This window comes from Diceros bicornis, chromosome 33, assembly GCF_020826845.1.
Source record: "Diceros bicornis minor isolate mBicDic1 chromosome 33, mDicBic1.mat.cur, whole genome shotgun sequence".
Classification (NCBI taxonomy): Eukaryota; Metazoa; Chordata; class Mammalia; order Perissodactyla; family Rhinocerotidae; genus Diceros; species Diceros bicornis.
Window position 1 is genome coordinate 14,527,387 of NC_080772.1, and position 25,204 is coordinate 14,552,590.

Below are 25,204 nucleotides of genomic sequence, written 5' to 3' on the forward strand. Positions count from 1 at the left end.
CCATGGTGCTCACCATAGGCCAGGAACCACTCAATGTGCTTAGAGTGATGCATCTGATGCCCACAAGACCTGGTGAGGGAGGCGCTATTAGTGTTGTACTTTATAGAAGAGAAACTGAGGCACAGAGAGGTCGCACGGTAAGTGGTAGAGGAAGAATTCCAGCCCTACTGAACACAGAGTCTATGTTCTTAACCATGACCTAAGACTGCCTCTCCATTACAGTTATTATTACACAATGGATGATTATTATGTAATAAAATAAATAAAATTCTTGTTGGCAAAAAGCTGACAGAGGCACTTGAAATCATGTGATCTCTCTTCTGATTGACGTATCCTTGAAAATATTACTGAAGCAGTTCTTTCTCTTATGTGTAAACCATTCTGAAGGCACACTGAGATACACGACTGTGCTTATTTGTCCTTGAACGTAAACGGGACTGCTTATCATCCTCTCCATTTATTTTGTGCAGCTAAAGTTGTGCGGTACGTGCTCTTGAGTCTTCAAAACGGATTTACTTTTGTATAGTTATTGTTAACCCAGATTAACTTGATTTTTCAAGAAAAGAATTGTAAAGAGCCTTAAAGATAAAATTCGATACTCCTGATTTTGAGGATAGATTGAGATATTAATTCATTGAACACATATACTGGAGCCCCGTCTACGTGCTTGGGCCTGGGATCAGCTCAAGGATTATTAGGTTGAATATGAACCATTTCCTATTCTTGATGAGCTCAGACACTAGTTATTATTGTCTTGTCACTCTGGCGTGTTATCACTTCTAACAACTCTATCACTTCTAACATGCATTTCGGCATGCAACAGCATCTCCATTTTCCAGGAGCAAATGAGGCTCAGGGAATTCCTTTCTAAGGCATTGATAAGCACATGGACATTTCAGTTACACCTATAGGCTTACTCTTTGTAACACACTGTTTAGCAGAAAAGACCATGAAATCAAAATGCTATATATATATATATATATATATATATATATATATATACTTATCCAAATACACATGTGAGTATACACACACACACATGTTTACATGAGCACGCAAACACACACACATACACACACAAATAAGTGTTCAAATGTAGTTTTAAAAAACAATGAATAGATTTTGATAATCTAGGTTTCCAAGCAATTTCCTTTAAGCCGGGAGTCCTGGCTCTGGAAACTATCACGAGAAGATTTGTGCCCACTTCCCAGCGGGCTGCAGAGAACAATCTAGAAGGCAGGAGCTCACCTTGCTGCCACAGTGTAAACTGGCTCCAGTCGCCCTTCTCCCTCAGGTTTTCATCTTCAGGCAGGAAGAGGCCTTTGGCTTGATCCATCACGGCAACGCCTTCATCGCGGATTAACTTCCAGTTTCTCTCTAAGGACTATAGGGAAGATTCTGGTTTTACTGGACTGAAAATATGCATGGTAGAACACCTAATAATGACCCTCAGCTTTTTGTTTGTTTGTCTGATTAATAAAGCAATGAAATTTTTGTTTTCATCTAGATTGTTTATTTCAATTTCTTCTAGGACCTCTTGTCAAGGGTGTAAAAAAAAAAAAAAAACCTAATATTATTTTTCATAACCAAATGCCTCTGCAGCATAAACATTTCAATAATTTCTAGGAACCTCAGAGAATAATTCCCTCTATTACTTGTGTTTAGGTTTGCCTAACAGTTATTTATTTATTTACTTATTTATTTATATATTTATTTTTGCTGAGGAAGACTGGCCCTGAGCTAACATCCGTGCCCATCTTCCTCCACTTTATATGAGACGCCGCCACACACGGCCTGACCAGCAGTGCATCAGTGTGCACCTGGGATCGGAACCCGGGCCGCCAGCAGCGGAGCGCGTGCACTTAACCACTACGCCACAGGGCTGGCCCCTCTATCTTTGAATTAGTCAAGCGAAGGCACGATGACCAATTATTGGGTAGAGCAAAGCATAAAATAATGTGTCAAGGGTTTTTACCAACCCGTGCTTTATGAATTTGACTCAATGTGGGAAAAATGATAAGGAGCCAGGAAGACTGCACAGGCAGGGGACTCCATGAGAGACAGAGACCCTCGGAGATTTGTGTGAAAACATGGTGCCAGGGGTTGGCCCTGTGGCCTAGTGATCAAGTTCAGCCCGCTCCGCTTTGGCGGCCTGGGTTCGGTTTCCGGGTGCAGACCTACACCACTCGTCAGCGGCCATGCTGTGGTGACGACCCATATACAAAATAGAGGAAGACTGGCACAGATGTTAGCTCAGGACCAATCTTTCTCACCAAAGGAAAAAAAAAACGGTGCCAACTTCAGTCAAATTCAGGGAACACTTTTTATATTGTGTGACATTAGGTTTATTAAAATATCCTAGGGTAAGAGAGAGATTTTAAGATTAGATATTGATTTTACACTTCTTTTTTCCCCTTATTTCTTTGAATCTGTTGGTCTATTTCTTTCTTTAATTTCAGCTTTATTGAGGTATAACTGACATAAAATTAAAAGATATTTGAGGTGTATATTGTGGTGATTTGATATATATATACACATTGTGAAAGGAATCCCCTCATCTGGTTAACACATTAATCACCTCACATATTTATCTTTTCTTTTTTGGTAGGAACATTTAAGTTCTACTCTCTTAGCAAATTTCAATTACATAATAGAGTTATCAGCTATAGTCATCATGTTCCACATTAGAGTCTCAGACTTTATTTATCTTATAGCTGAAAGTTTGTACCCTTTACCAACCTCTCCCTATTTCCCTCACCCCCCGGCAACCACTTTTCCACTCTTTGTTTCTGTGAGTCGACTTTCATTTTTTTTAGTAGAGTCCACATGTGATACCACAGAGTATTTGTCTTTCTGTGTCTGGCTCATCTCACTTAGTGTAATGCCCTCAAGGTCCATCCATGTTGTTACAAATGGCAAGACTTCCTTTCTCATGGCTGAATGATATTCCAGTGTGTATGTGTATCTCACATCTTCTTTATCCATTCATTCATTGATGGACACTTAGGTTGTTTCCATATCTTGGTTATTGTGAATAATGGTGCAATGAATAAGAAAGTACAGATATCTCTTCAATATTTTATTTTGAATCTTATGATTTTTTTTTGCTGTTATATACTCAGAAGTGGGATTGTGGGGCCATCTGGTAGTTCTATTTTTAATCTTTTGAGGAACCTCCATATTGTTTTCCATGGTGGCACTTATCACTGTTTCTTCTTTATAGCACTGAAAGAGGGCTAAAAAATCTCGATACTATTCTACCCTTTGCCAAAAACATCATATAAGCTATTTCTTTCTTTCTTTCTTTCTCTCTTCTTCTGAAGCAGCAGCCATCTGTCACCAGAAAACTTCCCTTGGCCTCTGCTGGGTTTGGGGCTCCCTAATTATTGGATTCTAGTTGTTCCTGAGAAAGGACACAGCACAGATAAAATCGAATTTCTGAAAATATCTGAAGCCATTCTGACACTTGACTGAAGGCTTGGCTATGTACAGAATTCTACATAGTAAATAATTTCTCCTGAGAATTTTGAAAGCATTGCTCCCTTGCATTATAACTAAGTGTTACTGTTGGAAAATCTGATACCTTTTGAATTCCTGTTTTTTTCTTTGTTCCCCCTAGAAGCTTTATAAAAGTCAGTATAGTGTAGTGGTTAGGGCTATAAAATCTGGAGCCAGAGTGCCTGGTTTGGAAATCTGACTCTGCCACTTACTAGCTGTGTTATATCAAGCAAGTTACTTAACCACTCTGTGCCTTAGGTTCCTCATTTATAAAGAGGATAAAATACTACAACTTCCCTCAAGAGTCTCTAAGATCAAATGTGCTAAAAAGACCTGTGCTATATATAAATACAACTATGATGATAATGATGAGGATTTTAAGATCTTCTCTTTATTTCTGGTTTTCTGAAGTTTTATGGAAATGTGCCTTAGTGTACGTGCTGGACACTCAGTGGTCCCTTCAACATGGAAACACATTTTTTAATTTTAGACTATCTAGTATTATTTGTCTAATAATTTCCTCTCCATTTTTTCCCTATTCTTTCTGGAACTCCTTTTGTTTGTATGTTGGACACGTTAAAGTGAGCCTCTAATTTTCCTAACTTTTCTATTTTCCATCCTTGTCTTTTGTTTTTCCCTCTGGGAGATATCTTTGACTTAGCTTCCAATATTGTTATTAAATTCTTTTTTTGCAAATCATATTTTTTTCATTTCTGAGAACGTGTTTGAGTCTTTGATTGTTCCTCTGTATAGTATCCTATTCTTTTCCCGTGGAGACACTATCTTCTCTTATTGCCCTGAGGATCTTAAGAGATATTATTTTAAGTTGGCATTTGTTCCTCGCATTTTCTATTTCCCCGGAGCTACAGCACTCTTTTGGTTTGTTGTGTTCTGTATCTCCTTTCATGTTGATGGGTCTCTCCAGTGTCTGGTGATCCTTGACTGTTAGTCCAATAAAACTGAGGTAGTGATGGGAAGCTCTGGGTGAAAGGGCGAGGCCTATGACGGACAGGCCTCACTGTCGGGTGCAGCATCAAGCCCGTTTTTTCACTGGGCACCATAAAGCGTCAGTACGAACGGGCCCTATCCTTGGAGGCCACGCAGTTTCTAGAGTTGCTGTAGTACCAGGCGCCTTAAATTCCTTCTCTTTGGAAGCCCCTCTGCAGTCACTTACTCGGTTTCAGATTTCTTTGATCTGCCAAGTCAGATACTTGTCTTTTCCATTTTCAAAAAACCATGCTGACATTGTTCATCTGTTATTGTCTCCCTCCTCCCTCATGTTTTTCTTGTAGGTTTATACCATTTTTATCTTTTCATTGTCATTTAAGGTTCACGTGGGAGGTGTTAAATATGTGTGTTCAGTTTTGCTTGATCCTTTCTCACTCATATTTTATATACATCTCTAACAGTTGATTATTTTTAACTGTTTACCTTCTTTTCTCTTAGACTAGAGGGACCATGTAATGTGTAATCTAACCATCTAGGGAAGTTTAGAAATAAAATCCTACTGGTTTGCAAAGCTCTTTATTAGTCTCTCAAATGTGTCTTCAAAAGATCACCGAACTCAAGGTAATATTTCATGTGACAGCGTGAAGAGAAGTAAGAAAAAATTCTCAGCATCAAATTTTATATTTTAAATCAAACTCTGCTAATCCATATATTGATTTATTGTCAACCTAACTTCTTTTCACCTCTTGGCCTATACAGTTTCCTTGCATCACTTGGTTGGCATACCCCCGATTCCATGATGCGCTCAGATGACAATGAAATTGATTACGATGCTTGAAGCTTGACATAAAATCACTTTAATTTTGTACTAATCAAACAAAATTCATCTACCAGAGCTTTAAATATTTCTTCTACGCAGGAAAATAGGACCGTTCAGAGAAACATTTTTGTTGAGGTAGTTAGTAAACCTTGCAGATTGCTAAGTAAGGGAAATTTCTTCACTAATGGTTATTAGTTTGCCACCGCTGCCATAACAAAATACCACAGACTGGGTGACTTAAACAACAGAAATTTATTTTCTCACAGTTCTGGAGGTTGGAAGTCCAAGATCAAGGTGTCGGCAGGTTTGGTTTCTTTTCAGCCTCTCTCTTTGGCTTGCAGATGGCCATCTTCTCTCTATGTCCTCACGTGGTCTTTCCTCTGTGCGTGCACACGCCCCTCTGCGTGTCCAAATTTCCTTTTCTTATAAGGACACTAGTCATATTGGATTAGGGCCTACTCTAATAGCCTCATTTTAAGTTAACTACCTCTTTAAAGGCCCTATCTCCAAATACAGTCACATTCTGAGATCCTGGTGGGAAGGGGTTAGGGCTTCAACACATGAATTTTGGGGGGACACAATCAACCCACAACACGAATGCAGATTCAAGTTAGCACTAGCTTCAGCTAAGAAAGCAAATAGCAGGTGGAAGGAGATGAGGAATAAATTCATATTGACATGGGAATAAGTAAATTTATAGAAGCAAAATAAAACACAGTTATGGAAAAAGGCAAGAAGAACTATAATTTTAACATGTGGAAAAAACAAAATACAAGAACTCTTAGAGCTAAGATTAACATGAGCAAGATTAGGTGAGGAACTGTGTGTGATCAGGTATTTAAAAGAGGGCATTGAGAAAACACAGACGTTGGCAGTTAAGAATTCCCAGAGATGTGTATGTACCTTGAAAGGTTGTGACTCTAAATTCAGACAAGGCATGTATTCAAAGACTATTCTAGGTAAAGTTTACGCATTAAATTGGAGTTAGAATGAATTGATAACAATGGTGCATTGGTACAATGTATACCAAATTTTATTTAATTGGCTATGAACATGCTTGTTAGAGTTAATTATTTTAGAAATTACATATCTAATTTTTAAGAGAGAAAATCAGCTTAAACATTAGCCAAAGCCTGCCCATACTTTACACCGTGATGATAAAACATGGGTAGTAGTGTGCTTTGCCTAGGAAAGAATACCCCGGGGGTGGCAGGCAACCCCCTGAGCGCTGAGCTGAAGTTATGAAATCAGAACAAACACCAGAGTGAGTGTAATGCTTTCACAGCAAACTCTCTTTGCAATAATTTTAATAAACTCTCTGAGGAAATTAGTAGCATTAAAGGAGCAATCTCTCGCTGGTCCTAATGCAATTTTATCAGATTTCCTGTTTTTCAAGTTTGAATATAAAGAAAAGAAAACATCTGATATTTGCTTTTGTGGGAATAAACAAAGACCAACCAACGGAAGAACAAAGGCTATTTATTCAGAGTTTGCTGCAGCCAGGGAGTCAGCCACCATCCTGTGTGTTTCGGCAGAGAAGTGGGCAAGCTTTATAGTGGAAAAAGGGAAGGCTTCAGGCGTGCCCTGATGGGGGGCTGTGGCATGGAGAAGCTGTAGGTGGGCTGGCTAGAAGTGGGCGTCCTATGTGATTGGTTAGGGGAGCATAAATGGCTTTCTCTGGTTGGTCCTAAGTACACAGTGGGGACAAAAATTAAGGAAGCTGTCAGTTATTCATCAAGTCCTGGCCATTTTGGGCTGATTGTTACAAAAGTTATTGTTTAGCTTCTTGGATTGTCATTAGAGGCAGCAATCTGGCTTCCTGCAAGTCTGACTGACAGCAGGCTGCCTTCCTGGGCTGGTTATTGCAGGGGTTGTTTTCCCAGGCAGTTTGCTAAGGTTGTGGGTCAAGGTTATATCTTGACACATGGCCTGGCCATTGTCCATTTGTATATTCAGTTTCTCATCATCTTCACTGAAGGAAAAGGATAACATTAGGCACCCAGCATCAGGCAAGAGAAGAGTCTTGGGGAACTGAATTTTGATATTTCTAGAGAGTGGGAGAAAAAGGGTGTCTTTTCCTCGGAGAAAGGAGAAAAGACATTCCAGGTTGTCGGGAGAAACATCCAGCCTGAGGGCTTCAAGGACTCGGAGGGCAAAGGAGACCCACATTCCTCATACCCGAGCTCAGAGGGCCAGGGAGGCCGGCCAACAGCCTCAGTCAGAGGAGGGTAAAAGGGGAGACAAGGTACCATTGTCATTTCCCTGCTCTGCCTGCTGGGAATATGCACTGAGCTATGTGCTGAGGGAGCTACGGCCATGAGCAAAAATCCCAGAGTCTCTAATCTCAAGGGGCTTAAAGTCCAATGGGGAGGCTTCTGTGTATATATTATATAAATCACTTGATAAACAGATAAATAAATAATCTATAATGTGTATGTGCATATTTATATTTAAGACATCCATCTGTGTGTATGTATATTAAGACATAGATCATGACTTACTCAATTAAAAATTCTGGAACTGCAAATAGAGCACCAACCTACAGGTACAGTTTGTAATTATTCTGAAATAGCAAACACTGTACTGTGTGAGTCCCCAAAGAGAGTCACAGATAAAGCCAATTTTTAGGCATTTTTTTACATTAACAAATACTGAAAACTCACCGATTTCACTTTGAGAAAGAAAACTTTTTAGTATGAAATAATTCAAAGACTATCAAATATTTTATTCTTTTGTTCTGTTGTCATCATTGGCACCATATGCAGTCCTATAACCTTAGCAGAGTATTGACTCAATTTATTATGGGCTCACATTTAAACACGCACAGGAAAACCCATGATGGTGGGTTTTTGCTGTGTTGTGTTTTGTTTTTGAGTCTTACTAAAACCTCGTAGGAGAGGAAGAACTGAGATAATTATTTGGAATTTAGAGGTAAAGAAACTGAGGCTCAGAAATGACTTGCCCAAGAACTGCGGGAGCTGAGGGCAAAACCAAGCTGCTTCTAATTGTAGAGTCCCTTTTAAATCACATAGTCCTCAAATTCCCTGAGTTCTCTTACTCCCATTGTCATTTTGTTGTCATTTTTAGTGAAAATATCATTGAAATCCAAAAAGTTTCAAGTTTGACTTAGAAAAATAGGATAAGACTATCATGTTAATTTTAAGGAATTGCTATCAGCACTTCTTTATACTACGATACTCACTTTTCTATGTAACTGCTAATCCTCTTAATTTACAGCTTAATTCCACTATAACTCTGACATTTTTGCTTCTTTCTCAATCCCTTTCATTTCAAAAGTCATTCAGTGAAAACATTCAAATATTTAATTGCACAGATAGAAATGCTGAACCACTAATGTATTACTATTTAAGTCTTACTTTTGTCCGGGTGACGTTATTCATACACAATGGATTTCTTAATTAATAAAAGCCACAGTCTGAAGGAAAATGACAGAGAGAACATCATTCTAATCAATCATTCTTACACACTGTGTCACAACACTGGCAAAATATTACTGGGCACTCGTCCAACTGTAACAAAACCACAGCATGAAGAAAGGAAAACTTATCTGTAATGCTATTTGTTTACATCAGAGCAGTTGCTCTAAAAAACTCAGAAAAAGGATGCAATAGTTTTCCTTTTTTCCAGTGATGAATGCAAAGAGTGAGCTAGCAGGAAAAACAAATCCAAAAGGGGTATTTTAAATATAGTTTTCAGTTGCTATTGGCTGTTGTGTTTTCAATGTGACTACAGTGGTTTCTATGCATGCATGTTTACATCTAAATTAGCCATGGAATAATGTGGATCAAAAAGCTAATCACAACAAGAGAAAAGCAAAATTCTTAGGGTATGGTAGCTTTTCTCTGGTTAAAAGAGTTCTTTTCTATTTATAACCCAGCAAAGACTTTAATCCATTTTTGTTTCAATTTCTATGTTAAATACCCCCAAGGCACCTTAGTGCTTTGATATTTGTGATTTGGGCAGCAACCCACTCAATTTTAATGAAAATATACCTAAAAGAGAAAACTCTGTTGGAACATTTTTCTCTAAATTTTTTCACTGAGCTGCATAACCTCTTAACACCCCCAGTACACAGAATTGCCAAATTGTAAACTACACAATGAGGAGGAACAATGAGAATTCAACAAAAGAGAAAAACACAGATGATGCATTTTCCTGAACATTGTCCCATGCCTTCAGGAAAATTGCACTCTACATTTCACTGGAACACACAATGAGAATAATTTAAATGAAAACGTGCTATCTATGGTAGTTAATTGTCACCTTAGGGCCAGAGTCTGGGTAATTATCCTAAAAGGATTTTGGCCTAACACGGCAGATACCAGATCTAGAAGGTTTCCACTTTAAGATGTTAATGCCTGGGTGATGATCTATAATCCATATATTACAATCTGTAATTTGAAAATGGAAGAAAATTTTGTGCAAGTGTCAACTAAATGGTCATGGGCCCTGGTTTCCTACCACAGCAGGCTCTCTCTTGTCACAGTCATTATCGGCAAGTGGTCTCCTTGAAATTACTTTTTTTTTTTTTTAAGTCATAACCAGATATGATATTAACATTTCTGCAAATAAAGGGAGTTAGCAAAGTAAAGCTAACTTTACAATCACAAAGCACCGAGTTTGAAACACAAGATGTTACGCACTCGGAGATTCCATGTTTCTGGGGACTTTGAGATTAAGGCTCAGGCTTTGCTCTTCTTTAAATGAAGTAGAGCTTAAAACAGGCAGGGCTGAAATTAAAAGGCCCAGCGTAATAGAATTTGAAATAAACACTTGATTGGCAAAAAGTAGAAGGACCTGAGACATAAGAGCAGACATCAGTAACTTTGAGGGAGTAGTGGGGTACCAGCAAAGGAATGGACTTTGAGGACAAGGAGACCTCAGATCAAATCTCTGCCCTGTCACCACTAAATATGGGACCTTGGGCAAATTTCTTAATTTCTCTGCTCCTTACTTTACTCATATATAGTGGGCACAATAATACCTATCTTGCAGAATTGTTGTAAAGATTAGAAGTATTATATACAAAAGTGCTAAGCACATTGATGAAGCCAGTGGCCAGATAGCCATTAGCGATTAGGTAGCTAGTAACTAAAGTTTTTTTTCCAGGCAGTTATTAATTGTAGCCTTTAGTATTTGCCCGCCCATTGTTAGCTGTGCTGCTTATTCTTAAAAGTCACGTAGATAAGCAATATATTATCAGACTCCCACTAGGTTCCTTACAGAGAACATCTCTGACACTTGGGTCACCATGATAATGGGTGCTCAAGTCGTTTTTCAGGAATTGAGAGTCAACTCCTTGTCCAGTCCAAATGGGTTGAGACCACCAACCCATCAACTGGGCCTTTGAGAGTGTCTGACAGGTGACTCTTTGACAATAGGGGGCCGAAAACTCTACTCAGATCATGCTAACACCACCATTTTGTGAATATGTGTCCTACGAAGAGCCACGAAGCTTGACTACGTTTGCGCAAGTCATTAATTATCTTATTTTTCCTTACCTCCAATCATCTATCTGCACCCTTCAGACCACCCTGCCCCTTTATTCCATAAATAACCCTAATCCCCATTTTCAGTGAGGTGGATTTGACATTTGTTCTCCCACCTGCTCGCTTGGCTGCCTTGTGAATAAACCCTTTCTCTGCTGCAAAACTCATTGTCTAGGTGATTGGCATACCACACGGCAGGTAAAACGGGCCTGGTTTGGTAACATTGACTGCAAATAGGAGGTATTTAATAGATGATAGGTGCTATATTATTATTTCAGTAATACATAATTCAAAATTGGCTTTCTAAGTTATTCTTTAGACACTAGAAAATATTTTCCTATGAAAAGATAATAAAATTATAAATCACGATAATAACAACAACTAATATTTACTGAGCTCTTCCTACTTACTAAGTCTTCTGAACAACTATGGAACGTAGTTCCATATGTCCATAGGCACTTTACAGATAAAGAAATCAAAACACAAAGTGTGGCTTGATGTCACATAGCTGGTGAGGAACAGACCAAAAAACAAAACCAGGCAATGTGGCTATGGAGCTGATGCTCTAAAGTGCTTCACTATACTGCCTCACTGATGAGTAAATTAGGTGTTCTTCATCAACCCCCAGAAACTTATTTATTTTTAACATACTTGAAGTACAATATATTATCACTGTCTCCCATTGTTAACAGATTTATTGAAATATAACTCATATACCATAAAATTCACTCAATTTGCTTTTACAATTTGGTGGTTTTTAATGTATTCACAGAGTTGTGCAACCATCAACACTATCTAATTTTACAACATTTTCATCATGCCAAAAAGTAACACTGTACACATTAGCAGTCACATTCCCCACCCCACCTCCTTAGTCCTTGGCTATCACTAATCTACTTTTTGTCTCTATGGATTTGCCTAATCCGACAGTTCGTATAAATAGAATCATGTAATATGTGGTCTTTTGTGACTGGTTTCTTTCACTTGGCATAATGTTTTCAAGGTTTATCCATGTTGTACCATGTATCAGTACTTCATTTCCTTTCTTTTCCATTGTGTAGATATACCACATCTTGTTCATTCATTCATCCATCATTTAGACAGCCATTTGGGTTGTTCCCACTTTTCTGTTATTATGAGCAATGCTACTATGAACATTCATACACATTTTTGTATGAAAATATGCTTTAATTTCTCTTGGTATATATCTAGGAGTAGAACTGGTAGGCCATATAATTACTGTATGTTTAACTTTTTGAGGAACTGCCAAACTATTTTCCAAAATGGCTGTACCACTTTACATTTTCACCAGCAACAGCTGAGGGTTCCAATCTCTGCACATACTTGCCAAAACTTAATGTTCATCTTTTTTGTTATAGCCATCCTAATGCATGTTAAGTGGTATCACCCTGTGGTTTTGATTTGCATTTCCCTAATGATGAATGATGTTGAGCATCTTTTCATATGCTTCTTGGCCATTCATATATCTTCTTTGAATAAATGTCTATTCAAATCCTTTTACCATTTTTTAACTGAGTTACTTGTCTCTGTATTATTGAATTATCAGAGTTCTTCTATTCTGGATATAAGTTCCTTGTCAGATACACGACTTGCAAATATTACCTCTCATTCTGGATTTTATTTTCACTTTATCAATTGTGTCCTCTGAAGCACAGAAGTTTAAGTTTTGATGAAATCCAATTTATTTTGTCTTTTGTCACTTGTGCTTTTGGTGTCATATCTAAAAAAAAACATTGTCTAACTCAATGTTACGGTGACTTACTTCTATGTTTTCTTTTAAGAGTTTTATAGTTCTGTCTCTTACATTTAGATGTACTTCCATTTTGAGTTTGTTTTTGTTTATGAGGTAACTTCATTCTTTTGCATATAAATATCCTGTTGTTCCAGCATCATTTGTGAAAAGACAATTCTATCCCCATGGTATTGTTTTGGCACCTTGTCAAAAATCAATTAATCATAAATGTAAGGGTTTATTTCTGTGTCTCAATTCTATTCCACTGATCTCTATATCTATCCTTATGACAGTGTCACATTGCCTTGATTACTGTTGATTTGTACTAAGTCTTGAAATTGGAAAGTGTGAGTTCTCCAACTTTGTTCTTTTTCAAAATTGTTTTGGCTAGTCTGGGTCCCTTGTATTTTCTTATGAATTTTAGGATCAGTTCGTCAACGTTTGTAAAAAGAAAAAAAAAAAAAAAGAGCCATGTGGAATTTTGACAGAGATTGTATTGAAGCTTTAAATCAATTTGGGCAGTATTGCTAACTTAACAATATTAAGTTTTCTGATTCATAACATGGGATGTGCTTCCATTTATTTAGATGTTTTTAAATTTCCTCCAATAAGGTTTTGTAGTTTTCAATGTACAAGTCTTGCACTACTTTGCAAAATTTATTCCTAAGTATCTATTATGGGTCAAATTGTGTTCCCCCGCACCGCTCCCTCCCCAATTCATATACTGAAGTCCTAACACCAGGTACTTCAGAATGTGACCATGTTTTGAGATAGGGTCTTCACAAAGGTAATCAAGTAAAAACGAGGACATTAGGGTGGGCTCTAATCCTATATGACTAGTGTCCTTATAAAAAGGGAAAATTTGGAGATAGACATACAAACAGGCAGAGTGCCATGTGAAGATAATTGCAGAGATCTGTAAGCCATGGAACCCCAAAGATTGCCAGAAAACCACCACAGCTAGGAGAGAGGGATGGGACAGATTTTCCCAGAGCCCTCAGAAGGAACCAACCTTGTTGAAACCTTGATCTTGGACTTCTAGCCTCCAGAACTCTGAGATAGTAACTTTCTAAGGTTTAAGCTAATCAGTTTGTGGTCCCTTGCTATGCCAACCCTAGCAAACTAATACTGCATCTTATTCTTTTTTGATGCTATTGCAAATGAAATTGTTTTCTTAATTTCATTTTGGGAGTGTTTTTTGCTGGTGTAAAGAAATACAACTGATTTTTGTACAGTGATCTTGTATCTTGCAGCCTTGACGAACTCCTGTATTAGTTCTAATAGTTTCTCGTGGATTCCTTAGAATTTTCTATATGCAAGATAATGCCATCTCCAAGTATAGATAACTTTACTTCATCATTTCTGTCTTTCACCATTAAGTATGATACCAGCTATAGGTTTTTCATAGATGCCCTTTTACAGATTGAGGAAGTTCTGTTCTATTCCTAGTTTGTTGTGTATTTTTTATCATAAAGGGTGCTGGATTTTGTCAAATGCCTTTTCTGTGTCTAATGAAATGATCATGTAACTTGAATTATTTATTCTATTAATATGGCTTATTATATTGATTGATTTTCATTTCATTCCCCAGAAAAATCTCACGTGGTCATGGTATATAATTCTTTTTATACGTTGCTAGATTCAGTATTTTTGTGTGTGTGTGAAGATTTTTACGTCTCTGTCCAGAAGGAATACTGGTCTATAGCTTTCTTTTTCTGTGCTGCCTTTGGTTTTGGTATCAGGATAACACTGGCCTCATAAAATGAGTTAGCAAATTTTCCCTCCTCTTCCAAGTTTTTTTTTTTTGAGGAAAACTGGCCCTGAACTAACATCTGTTGCCAGTCTTCCTCCCTTTTTCCTTTTTTCTCCCCAAAGCCCCAGTAGATAGTTGCATGTCATAGTTGTACATCCTTCTAGTTGCTCTACGTGGGACGCTGCCGCAACATGGCTTGATGAGCGTTGAGTAGCGCCGCGCCCAGGATCCGAACCAGCGAACCCTGGGCCGCCAAAGTGGGATGCGCAAACTTAACCACTGTGGACCGGGTCGGCCCCCCTCCTCTTCTATTTTTTGGAAGAGTTTGTGAAGGACTGGTGTTCATTTTTTGTTTAAATATTTGGTACAATTCACTAGTGAAGAAATCTGGGCCTGGGCTTAACTTTGCGAGAAGCTTTTAAATTACTGATTTAATCTCTTTACTTGTTACAGATCTATTCAAATTTTCTATTTCTTTTTGAGTCTGTTCAGTAGTTTGCATCTTTCTAGTAATTTATCCATTTCATTGGGGTTATCTAATTTGTTATCATATAGCGTTCATAGTATTCCCATATAGTTCTTTTTAATTTTGTAACGTTGGTAGTGATATCTCCTCTTTCATTCCTGATTTTAGGAATGTTGAGTCTTCACTCTTTTTTTACTAGTTAGCCTAGCTAACAGTTTGTCAAATAATTCCTAAAGAACCAAATTTTCACTGATTTTCTCTATTTTTTTAATTCACTATTTCATTTATTTTCACTCTAATCTTTATTATTTCCTTCTTTCTGCTTGCTTTGGGTTTATTTTGCTCTGCTATGTTAGCTTCTTAAGGTGAACAACTAACATTGTTTTCTGATCACTCTTCTTTTTTAACATAGGCATTAATAGGTATAAATTTCTAATAAATGCTGTAGCTGCATCCTGTAAGTTTTGTTAGGTGGTGTTTTAGTTTCATTCATCTTAATGCATTTTCTAATTTCTCTTGTAATTTCATTTTTGACTCATTGGTTACTTAAGAGTATATTGTTCAATTTCATATATTTGTGAATTTCCCCAATTTCTTTTGGTTAATGATTTCTAATTTCATTCCAGTATGGTCAGAGAACATGCTTTGTATGATTTCAATACTTTTAAATTATTTGAGGCTTGTTTATGGCCTAGCATATGGTCTATCCTGGAGAATGTTCCATGTGTACTTGAGAAGATGGTGTATTGTGCTTTTGTTGGGTGGAGCGCTCTATATAAGTCTGTGAGTTCTAGTTGGTTTACAGTGTTGTTCAATTCTTTTATTTCCTTGTTGATATATTGCCTAGTTCTTCTATCCATTCTAAAAAGATAGGTCTTAAAATCTCCAACTATTACTGCTGAATTGTTTGTTTCTCACTTCAATTTTATCTGTTTTCCCTTCCCTTGTATTTTAGTATTCTCTTATTAGCCGCATATATGTTTATAATTGTATGTTTTCCTGATAAATTAACCTTTGATCATTACAAAATGTCCCTCTTTGTCTCCAGTAACACTTTTTGTCTTAAAGTCTATTTTCTCTGATATTCGTGCAGCCACTTCAGTTCTCTTTTGGTTACTGTTTGCATGGAATATCTTTTCCTGTCCTTTTATCTTCAGCTTATTTGTGTCTTTGGCTAAAGTGTGTCTCTTGTAGGTAGAATATAGTGGAATCACTTTTTTTAACCATTCTGTCAATCTTTACCTTTCGATTGGAATATTCAATCCATTTACATCTAATACAATTGCTGAATAATGTCTGCCATATTGCTATTTGTTCTTTATATGTCATATCTTTTTTTGTTCCGCTATTCCTCCATTATTGCCTTCTTTTTCATCAAATATTCACTAGGTATCATTTTAATTTCCATGTTATTTTACTGTACTTTTTTGAGTTATTTTCTTACTAGTTGTCCTGGACATTGGAATTTAGCACTTTAAATTAAAACAATCTAGTTCAGTTTAATATTAACCTAATTTCAATAGTATACAGAAATTAGGCTCCAACATAGATCTGTTCCCTCTTCCTCCTTTGTGCTTATTATACAAATTATATATTTATATATTTTAAGGCCATCAACATGTTTTATAATTATTACTTTATGCAGTTGTTTCAAAAATCAGATACAAGAGTAACAAAAAAATACCTGTATTCTCTCTTTTATGTTTACCTGTGTAGTTATCTTTAGTAGTGCTCTTTATTTCTTCATGTAGATTTGTGTTACCATCTAATATCCTTTCATTTCAGCCTCAAGAACTGTCTTTAGTATTTATTGTAGAGTAGGCCTGCTAGCATTGAATTTTCCCAGTTTTTAATTATCTAAGAGTATCTTAATTTCTCCTTTATTTTTGAAGGAGAGTTTTGCTAGATACAGAATTTGTGGTTGACAGTCTTTTCCTTTCAGTATTCGAATGCCACCCCACTGCTTCTAGCCTCCATCATTTCTTTTCTTTTTTTGTGAGGAAGATCAGCCCTGAGCTAACATCTGATGCCAATCTTCCTATTTTTTGCTGAGGAAGATTGGCCCTGGGCTAACATCCATGCCCATCTTCCTCTACCTTATATGGGACGCTGCCACAGCACAGCTTGACAAGCAGTGCGTCGGTGTGTGCTGGGGATCCGAACCTGTGAACCCCAGGCCGCCGAACTGGAGCGTGCGCACTTAACCGCTGCGCCACCAGGCTGGGCCCCAGGCCTCCAGCATTTCTGATGAGAAGTTAGCTGCTGGTTGCATTGAGGACTCCTTTTCTGTCATGAGTCATCTTCTTGTATGTGCTTTCAAGAGTCTCACTTTGTCTTTAGCTTTCAACATTTGACTATGATGTGTCTAGGTATGTTTCTTGAGTTCCTATTAGGAGTTCACTGAGCTTCTTGGATGTGTAGATTAATGTTTTTCATCTAATTTTGGAGTTTTCAGCAATTATTTCTTCAAATAATCTTTCTGCCACTTCTCTTTCTCTTCTCCTTCTGAGGATCCCATTATGCATATGTTGGTACTCTTGATGGTACATCACAGGTTGTTCCCTTCATTCTCTTTTCTTTTTGTTTCTCAGCTTGGATAATCTCAATTGACCTATCTTCCAGTTTGCTGATTATTTCTTCTATTAGCACAAATCTGTTGTAGAGCCTCTGTAGTGATTTTTTAACTTAAAGTATTGTACTTTATGACTCCAGATTTTCCATTTGGTTCTTTTCTATAATTTCTATCTCTTTATTAATACTCTCCATTTGGTGACACATTGTTGTCCTAATTCCCTTTAATTCTTTGGACATGGTTTCCTTTAGTTATTTCAACATATTTATAATAGCTGATTTAAAGTCCTCGTCTAGTAAGTTCAGCATCTGGCCCCTCACGAACAGTTTCTATTGACTGCATTTTTTCCTGTTCTGTATATATATTATATATATTATAGATATATAATGTTATGTACATATTTTCCAGTTTCTTTGTGTGTCAGGCAATTTTTGTTGAAACTGGACATCTTAGATAATATAATGTGGCAACTCTAGGAATCAGATCCGTTCCCTCCCACAGCATTTGTTGTTGGTGATTTTTGTTTTTGTGCTGCTATTTGTTTGTTTGGTGACTTTCTTGGATTAATTCTGTGAAGTCTCTATTACTCGACTATAGTATATGACTACTAAAGCCTCTTTTTGGTTAACTTACCAGTCAGCTAATGAATGGTCAGAGATTTGCTTAATCACTTTGAACCAATAACTCTCTCTCTCTTTGTTGAGGGGCTCTGAGTGAGTTTTGGGGCGTGTCTGCAATGCTCAGGCAGTTTACAACTCTGCTTTAGTCTTCAGTTCTTGCTTGTGCAGAGCCTCAAGGTCAACCAAAGGTGAAAGACTGTGGCCCTTCAGGTATTTCCTGGCTATGCACACCACCCTGCATACCTATACGTGCCATGGCCTTCTACATTCCCGGGAATATGTGAGAGCTTTTCAAAGCCCCTCATGGACATCTTGCTCACGAGATTGTCTTTTATGAGCCTTTATTTTTGGACAGGTTCTTGTTTGCTCCAGTCGGCACTGCTACCTTAGGCAGCTATGATATCTAAAAAATTGCCACTGACTGTTTTGACTAACAGCCTGGAATAAAGCTTTACTTACGAGTGAGGTCAAATAAAAACAATGTCCTGATAATGCGGTTTTCCAAGCAGCACAAGATAAATCAAATAGCAACAATGCTTTAGGTGTGGCACTTTCTGAAGGGCTCCAAACGTGATCTGTCCCCACTAATGCCTGCAAGGCTGTGGTCTTCACAGCTTTTGTTGTGAGATAACCAGTTCAAGGCTACCTTGGAGCTGGGGAGGAATGGAGGGAAGTAAGTCAAGTTATCATGCCATAAATCCTGCTATTCTTACTGACGTATAGCAGGTTTTCTTGAGTAAATGCTCCTCAGATTGTTGTAAGCCTTTGGTTAATGTACAGAGTTCTGAAAAAGCTGATTTTGACATTTTTTCTCCGTGTTTTCACTGCTTTTATGGAGGGATGGATTTACAAAGATATTCTCTCTGCCATTTTCAAGTCCTACCCCAATATTATATAAGCAATTAAATGCCTGAAGTTTCAATAGGAACTCTGGACATGCTAAATATCCTTCCCAAAAGAATGGCTTTATCCATTGCTCCTGAAATAGCAGGGAGAAGGGATCTTTCTTTTCTCTAGGTCTTCTTCTCCCAGTGCAATAGCAGTGTAGCCTTCCCACATTCAGGGAAGGCCAAGAAGGATGGTAACTGCACCAACTGCTTATACGTAAGAAATGCTAAGTAGTAAGATTTTTATATCCCTGAGTCTTCTGACACAGCTATGAAACAACGGGAGAAAAGAAAGTTTATAGAAACTCATACAACAAAACTAATTTCTGAGCACCTATCATCCTATTATGTATTAGATACTGTGCTAGTCCTGAATAAGGTGGGCATGGTCCCTGCCCTCTTAGAGCACATGATCTCATGGGGCTACAGAGAACTAAAGAGCTACTAGAATACTGTGTGTTGAGTACTTAAAAAGGATGTCCAAGGTGCTTTTGGGTACACGCAAGGAAGAGACCTCTAACTTATCCTCCAAAAAGAAGTGAAAACTTCTCTACCCTCTGAGGGTTAAATAGGAATTGGCTGTGAAGGGGCTAGGAGAGAAGGAAAAAGGGAAGGCGTAAAGGAGAGGAGACTATCATATGGGAAGGTCTGGTGGGAGGAGGAATTTTGGTTGAATTGAAGGCAGTAAAGGATAATGGTAAGACACAAGGGCAGACTAATGAACACGGTATTCTGGGTGAAGCTGAATCACTGACCAAATCTATAAAGCTGGAAAGGAGTGTTAACCATGAGATTATAGGGTAAACTAATCTTCACACTGAATGTCAATGTCCCTATGCAACTGGAGACAGAACAGAAACAGTGAGAAGTCTATTCGGGGAGCACGGATTTGGTAGAAATTTTAATTGCAGTTGAACCAGAATGGAAAAGGTTTCTCATAAACTGAATGACAAGAAAGGGAGAACCGAGAGCAGAGAACAATGTTTGGGTCTGAGGGCACGTCCAGTCAGCGAGGGCACTGAACACAGCAGGTCGCCTTCCAAACATCCATTGCGCCTCTTCCTCCTTCCTGACAGATCCTGATTACGTTCGGGCGTTCACCCTCCCCAGATGACCCATTCAGTTTAGAGGAATCTGACCCTTTTCCGGCTCCAGGGTGACAAGAGATTTTCACATATTGAGGTATATGGGCTAACTATTCGGGTTCAAAACTGATTTGGCTTGAACCAAAAAGCTTGACTTATAGCCTATCAAACATACACTGTACATCTGCTTTAATCATTGAAATAAAGAATGCACTCTCTTAGGACAAGAACACACACTTCCCCTCCTATGCCCTACTGGTAATGCGCAGGGATTAGTCCCTTTCCCGACACCAGCGTCATGTTGATCTGCTGATTTGCAACTGAACACCTCTTTGAAGCTTGGATGAATATGTATCCTGGGCATGTTTAATGTACGTTCTTTGTTCTAAAAAGATATGACTGTACTGAAAACCATTTTTCTCCAAAATGCTTTCTAAGGCCTTTCCGCGTTATAATCCTCACTCTGGCCCAAGTAAAATTCACCTTATTTCTCTTACCTATAGACTAGCTATTGGTTATTTTGCGTTGACAAGGGTTAATCTGTTATTTTAAGGAAAATCTCACAGTCCATTACCACTAATTCAAGTAGAGTGGAAATGTGACTTAAACTGGCTCAATTGGACTGAAGGGAGATTTGTGTTTCCTGCTTGATGGAGAAGCCATGCTTTCTCCTGCTGGACTCAGGAGCCTCCTCAGATTCCATTGCAACTGTGAGTGCCTATGAGACACGATTATGACCAATAGGACAGGATCTGCCAGGAGGTTTCTAGAAGGCCATTTAGGGCTGATGTGGTGGCTCAACAACGTTATGAAGCCCCGAAACACTTTCCAACCCTCCATTCCAGTTGCTGCTGGCTGCCATCTTGTAGTAAGCCAGCACAAGGACAAAGCTGACCAAGGAGGAAGTGCAGAGCCAAGAAAATCTTCCCCCGATTACATTACCCCTGAAGTCTGCCCTGCTGTAGGCTTCCTTCACATGAGTCAATCACATTCCTTATTGTTTAAGCTAGGTTCCAGTTGCATTTCTGTTACTTGAACTCGAAAGCATCCTAAAAGCACAAATGCTAAAAGTAGAAAAATAAATTCTCAAAGAGACCAAGAAAAAAAGATTAGGTGGTAGGAAAGTCAAAAGAGCTCAGTGTGATACCATCTGAGATAGGATGGAATTTTACAAAGGAAAGAATCACTGACAGTGCAAAATTTATCAGAGTAGATCTATCAAGGAAGATGTTTTTCCTGTACTAGTTCTGCTCTGGATACAGACCCTCTTTAAATCAATCTGCATTCATTGTCACCAAACTATGGTTTTCTGATCTATAAAATATTCAAAGGCTAACTGATGACAGTCCACAATTGGATTATGGTGATTATTGAGTGTGCTTTTGCAATGAAATACAGAATAAACATGGTCAAGTAATACTTTAACGTAAGCACATTGAAACCACATTGAAACTTTTCTTTTCCCCAAGTACACCAAATTAATCCGTGAGGTCTTGTAAGTCTTATTCAAGATTTTCTTTAATGAAAAATTATGAAAAATGTAAAATATATGCCTAAAGGTAGAGAGAACAGTATAAGAAACCTCCATATATCCATCACCTAGATTCCAAAATTATCAATATTTTGTTACTCTGGCTTTTCCTTTCTTGCCTAATGAGTGAATGTAGCTATATTGCCTGGTGGTAAAAATAGCCCACTGGTTCTGCACCTGTGTGACCTTACCCTATCTGAATGAGAGTGGACCAAGGGGGAGATGTTTGCTAGACTAGTATTGCTGCCTGCAATGTAGAGCAGCACTGTGGCTAAACCTAATGTCCTTTCCAAAGGTGGAAAAGTTTGGGTATAAATGAAGAAAAGGAGGAATAGTAGCTGAGGGTAAGGGAATGAATAAATAAACTAATGAGGGAAATCCAATATTATATCAACACCTCAAAAGAGGCTCAGGGGAAGAGATGATACTGTCTCTTAGCTCACTTATACCAGCTGTCTGAAAGGGTGAAGCTATATGTTGCTAAGACCACTCTTGCTTTTGGAACCCAACAAAATCTAATGGAGGCCTGCCAACATGAGTGGCCTTGCCCTGGGAGGTATTTTCATATGATATGATGATGGACTGGGCTAGTTATTAACAACTGAATGCTACTCTAGTAACGTGCCAGTGTCTATTAACTATTATGTTCCTTTTGTTATAAGGGATCTGTGGTCAAAAACCAGCGGCGGCCTGTGGTAATATAAGAAATATACTCGGTCTTTGTCAGCAGTTCCTGGCACAAACCTCCTAAAATCCATGAAATTTCCTGAATAACAGGAGTGTCTTTTGTCACTCATAAGGAGTCCTTTTTGAGCACACCTGAATTTATGCTAAAGAGGTGACATAGCATGGGGCCCGAGATAACATCAGGATGGGGCTGGTCACCAGAAAGACCAAGTGACGAGAGGGCTGGAACTTTCAGCCCCACCCACCGACCAGTGGGAAGGGGAAGTGAGTGCTGCAGATTAAGCTCTAGAAAAACTCTTGAACAACAAGATGTAACGAGCTTCTGGGTTGGTGAACGTGTCCACATGCCAGGAGGATGCTACACGCCAGTTCCATGAGGAGAGAAGCTCCTGTGCTCGAGATCCTTCCAGAACTCACCCTATGTACTTCTTCATATGGCTGTTCATCTATATCCTTTACAATACCCTTTAAAGTAAACTGGCAAATGAAAGTAAATGTTCTGAGTTCTATGAGCTGCTCTAATAAATTATTTGAACCCGAGGAGAGGGTCGTGGGAACCTCAGATTTTGCAGTCAGTCAGTCAGAAGCACAGGTGACAACCTGGACTTGCTATTGGCATCTCAAGTTGGGGGCAGTCTTTGGGACTGAGCCCTTAACCCATGGGATCTGAAGCTATCTCCAGGTTGTGTCAGAATTGAGTTAAATTTGTAGGACTGAGACAGTGTCCACTGAGAATTGGAGAATTGTTTAGTGATCTTAGAAAACACACATGGCAGATGTAAAATCAGTTGTTTAAAAACCAGAATACAGGGCCGGCCCCGTGGCTTAGTGGTTAAGTGAGCGCACTCCACTGCTGGCGACCCGGGTTCGGATCCCGGGCTCGCACCGACGCGCTGCTTCTCTGGCCATGCTGGGGCCGCGTCCCACATGCAGCAGCTAGAAGGATGTGCAGCTATGACACACAACTATCTACTGGGGCTTTGGGGGGAAAAAATAAAAAAAAAAAAAAAAAAAAAAAACCAGAATACATTTTCTTATATAAGCAATGTATATACGTAGTTAGATTCTCAGGCCAGACCAGTGAGGCCCATCTAACCAATAAGATAGATGACTTCTTTTACATTTTGAGTAGAAAAGAATATTATTGAAACTATGAGTTAATCTACCTCCCATTTTATTAATGTGTCTAAGAAGAAGGAGCTTACCAAAGCAATAATAAACTTCTGACCAGCCTATACCAAAATCATCAAGTAGACGTTCTTACAGTTTGGATTTAATCTACCAATCTTAAAGCTTCCAATGTTTTGTTTCTTTCTTAAGCCATTAAGTTGTTAGAATCACATAATTTCTCTATCCTACATATCTGACACAACATTTTCTAAAACTATATCTAATTTTTTTTATAGGCTCAGGACTAGTGTTCTCAAAGTGCGGTCCAGGGACACCTGGGGGTTCCCTAGACCCTTTGAGGGGGTCTGCAAGATCAAAACTATTCTCTTAATAATACAAAGGCGTTATTTGCTCTTTTCATGCACATTTTTTCACAGGCATACAGTGTTTTCTAGAGGCTACACGATATATGATATCCCCGTTCTAATGGGTGTATTGTGAAGCAGTGGTGAGAATCCTGCTGTGTTCTATTACGCCAGACATCAAAGAGACTTGTAAAAATAGAAAACAATGACCATCTTCTCACTTCATTTTTTTGTTATGAAAATGTAACTATTTTTAAAAAGTTATTTATATTAACATATAATGAAATTATTTTATTTTTATTTGTGTGTGTGTGTGTGTGTGTGTGAGGAAGACTGGCTCTGAGCTAACATCCATCGCCAATCCTCCTCTTTTTGCTGAGGAAGATTAGCTCTGAGCTAACATCTGTGTCCATCTTCCTGTTCTGTATACGGGATGCCGCCACAGCATGGCTTGATGAGTGGTGTGTTGGTCCGCACCCAGGATCCGAACCTACGAACCCCAGGCCACCAAAGCGGAGCAAGGGAACTTAACCACTATGCCACCGGGCTGGCCCCAAATTATTTTATTTTTAAAGGATTCATAAATAAATATTACATTTTCTTTCAGTTTTAATTTCTAATAATTATATTGATAGACATAACCCCTCCCACACACAGACAAAACTCCTTGGGGTGCTCAATAAGTTTTAAGAGTGTAACGGGGTCCTAAAGCCAACATGTTTGAGAACTGCTCTTCAAGACAAATTCCTTTCTTCACCATCTAAACTAAACTTTTGGCTAATGGGATGAAAAGATTCTTTTTGCAATATTTTTTGCAAATGTCACTGGAAATAAAATCTATGACCTCCCTGACCTTCCTTTCCATGAGAAGCATTCTCTGATTTTGAGAAGGAAATAGATGACGATTAGGTGATGACGAAGTCTAGGTTGACACCCACCTTCACTAATTCGGTGTAGCCCGTCTCCTTTGGGGTCCACCATGGCTGGGCCTTCAGTCCATGCACGTTGTACAGTGAGCGCTGCCAAACAGATGCAAAATGTCCCCTCTTGTGCCCGAGCTCGTACCACTTATATGCCTGAAAGAATCCAGAAAGATTGAACTCCAAATGAAATAGTTTTATTAATTTTAAAATTAAAGTCACTAAAAATAAGGTATTACTTCGTGACATTTAAATGAAGAGTTTGCTAGACAGGTGCTCAAATCTGCTATGGTGGTGAAATTAGTGTTATTTGATTAGGTTTCTGATTATGACCTACTATTATAAATAAATGTGTGTATTTTATTTTCACTGTTAGGCTGTAAGCTCTCTGAATACAGGATTGATGCAGCACTCATTTTGGTCTCCCCCTGAGTGGCCAGCACAGAGTCTAGGACTTATTTTGAGTAGAAAAATAATTTAAGACACTAATGTGGACTATATTTATATTTAGCTTTCATTTCTTAAGTTCTATTTCTATGTTGCCTTTAAAAGGAAAGGATTATGATTTTAATAATTTCTTCAAAGATATTTGCATTCACTGAATTGGAATGCTAAAATGGAGAGCAACATCATTTCACATGTACATTCCTTCTATGCCCACATTTAAGAAGGCTACCTC

The 25,204-nt window shown here is 38.3% G+C and overlaps 1 protein-coding gene across 3 annotated transcripts in view; it reads right to left on the reverse strand.

Annotated features, from left to right (window-relative positions):
* Nucleotides 1-25,204, reverse strand: part of ASPH (aspartate beta-hydroxylase) — a 216,116-nt gene that overhangs the window by 18,356 nt on the left and 172,556 nt on the right. For all 3 annotated transcript variants that reach the window (XM_058528764.1, XM_058528762.1, XM_058528763.1), the window contains 2 exons: nucleotides 24,544-24,681; nucleotides 1,249-1,384 (listed from right to left, as the gene is read on the reverse strand). In XM_058528764.1, the coding sequence (XP_058384747.1) occupies nucleotides 1,249-1,384; nucleotides 24,544-24,681 (274 nt within the window). The remainder of the gene's footprint in view (nucleotides 1-1,248; nucleotides 1,385-24,543; nucleotides 24,682-25,204) is intronic.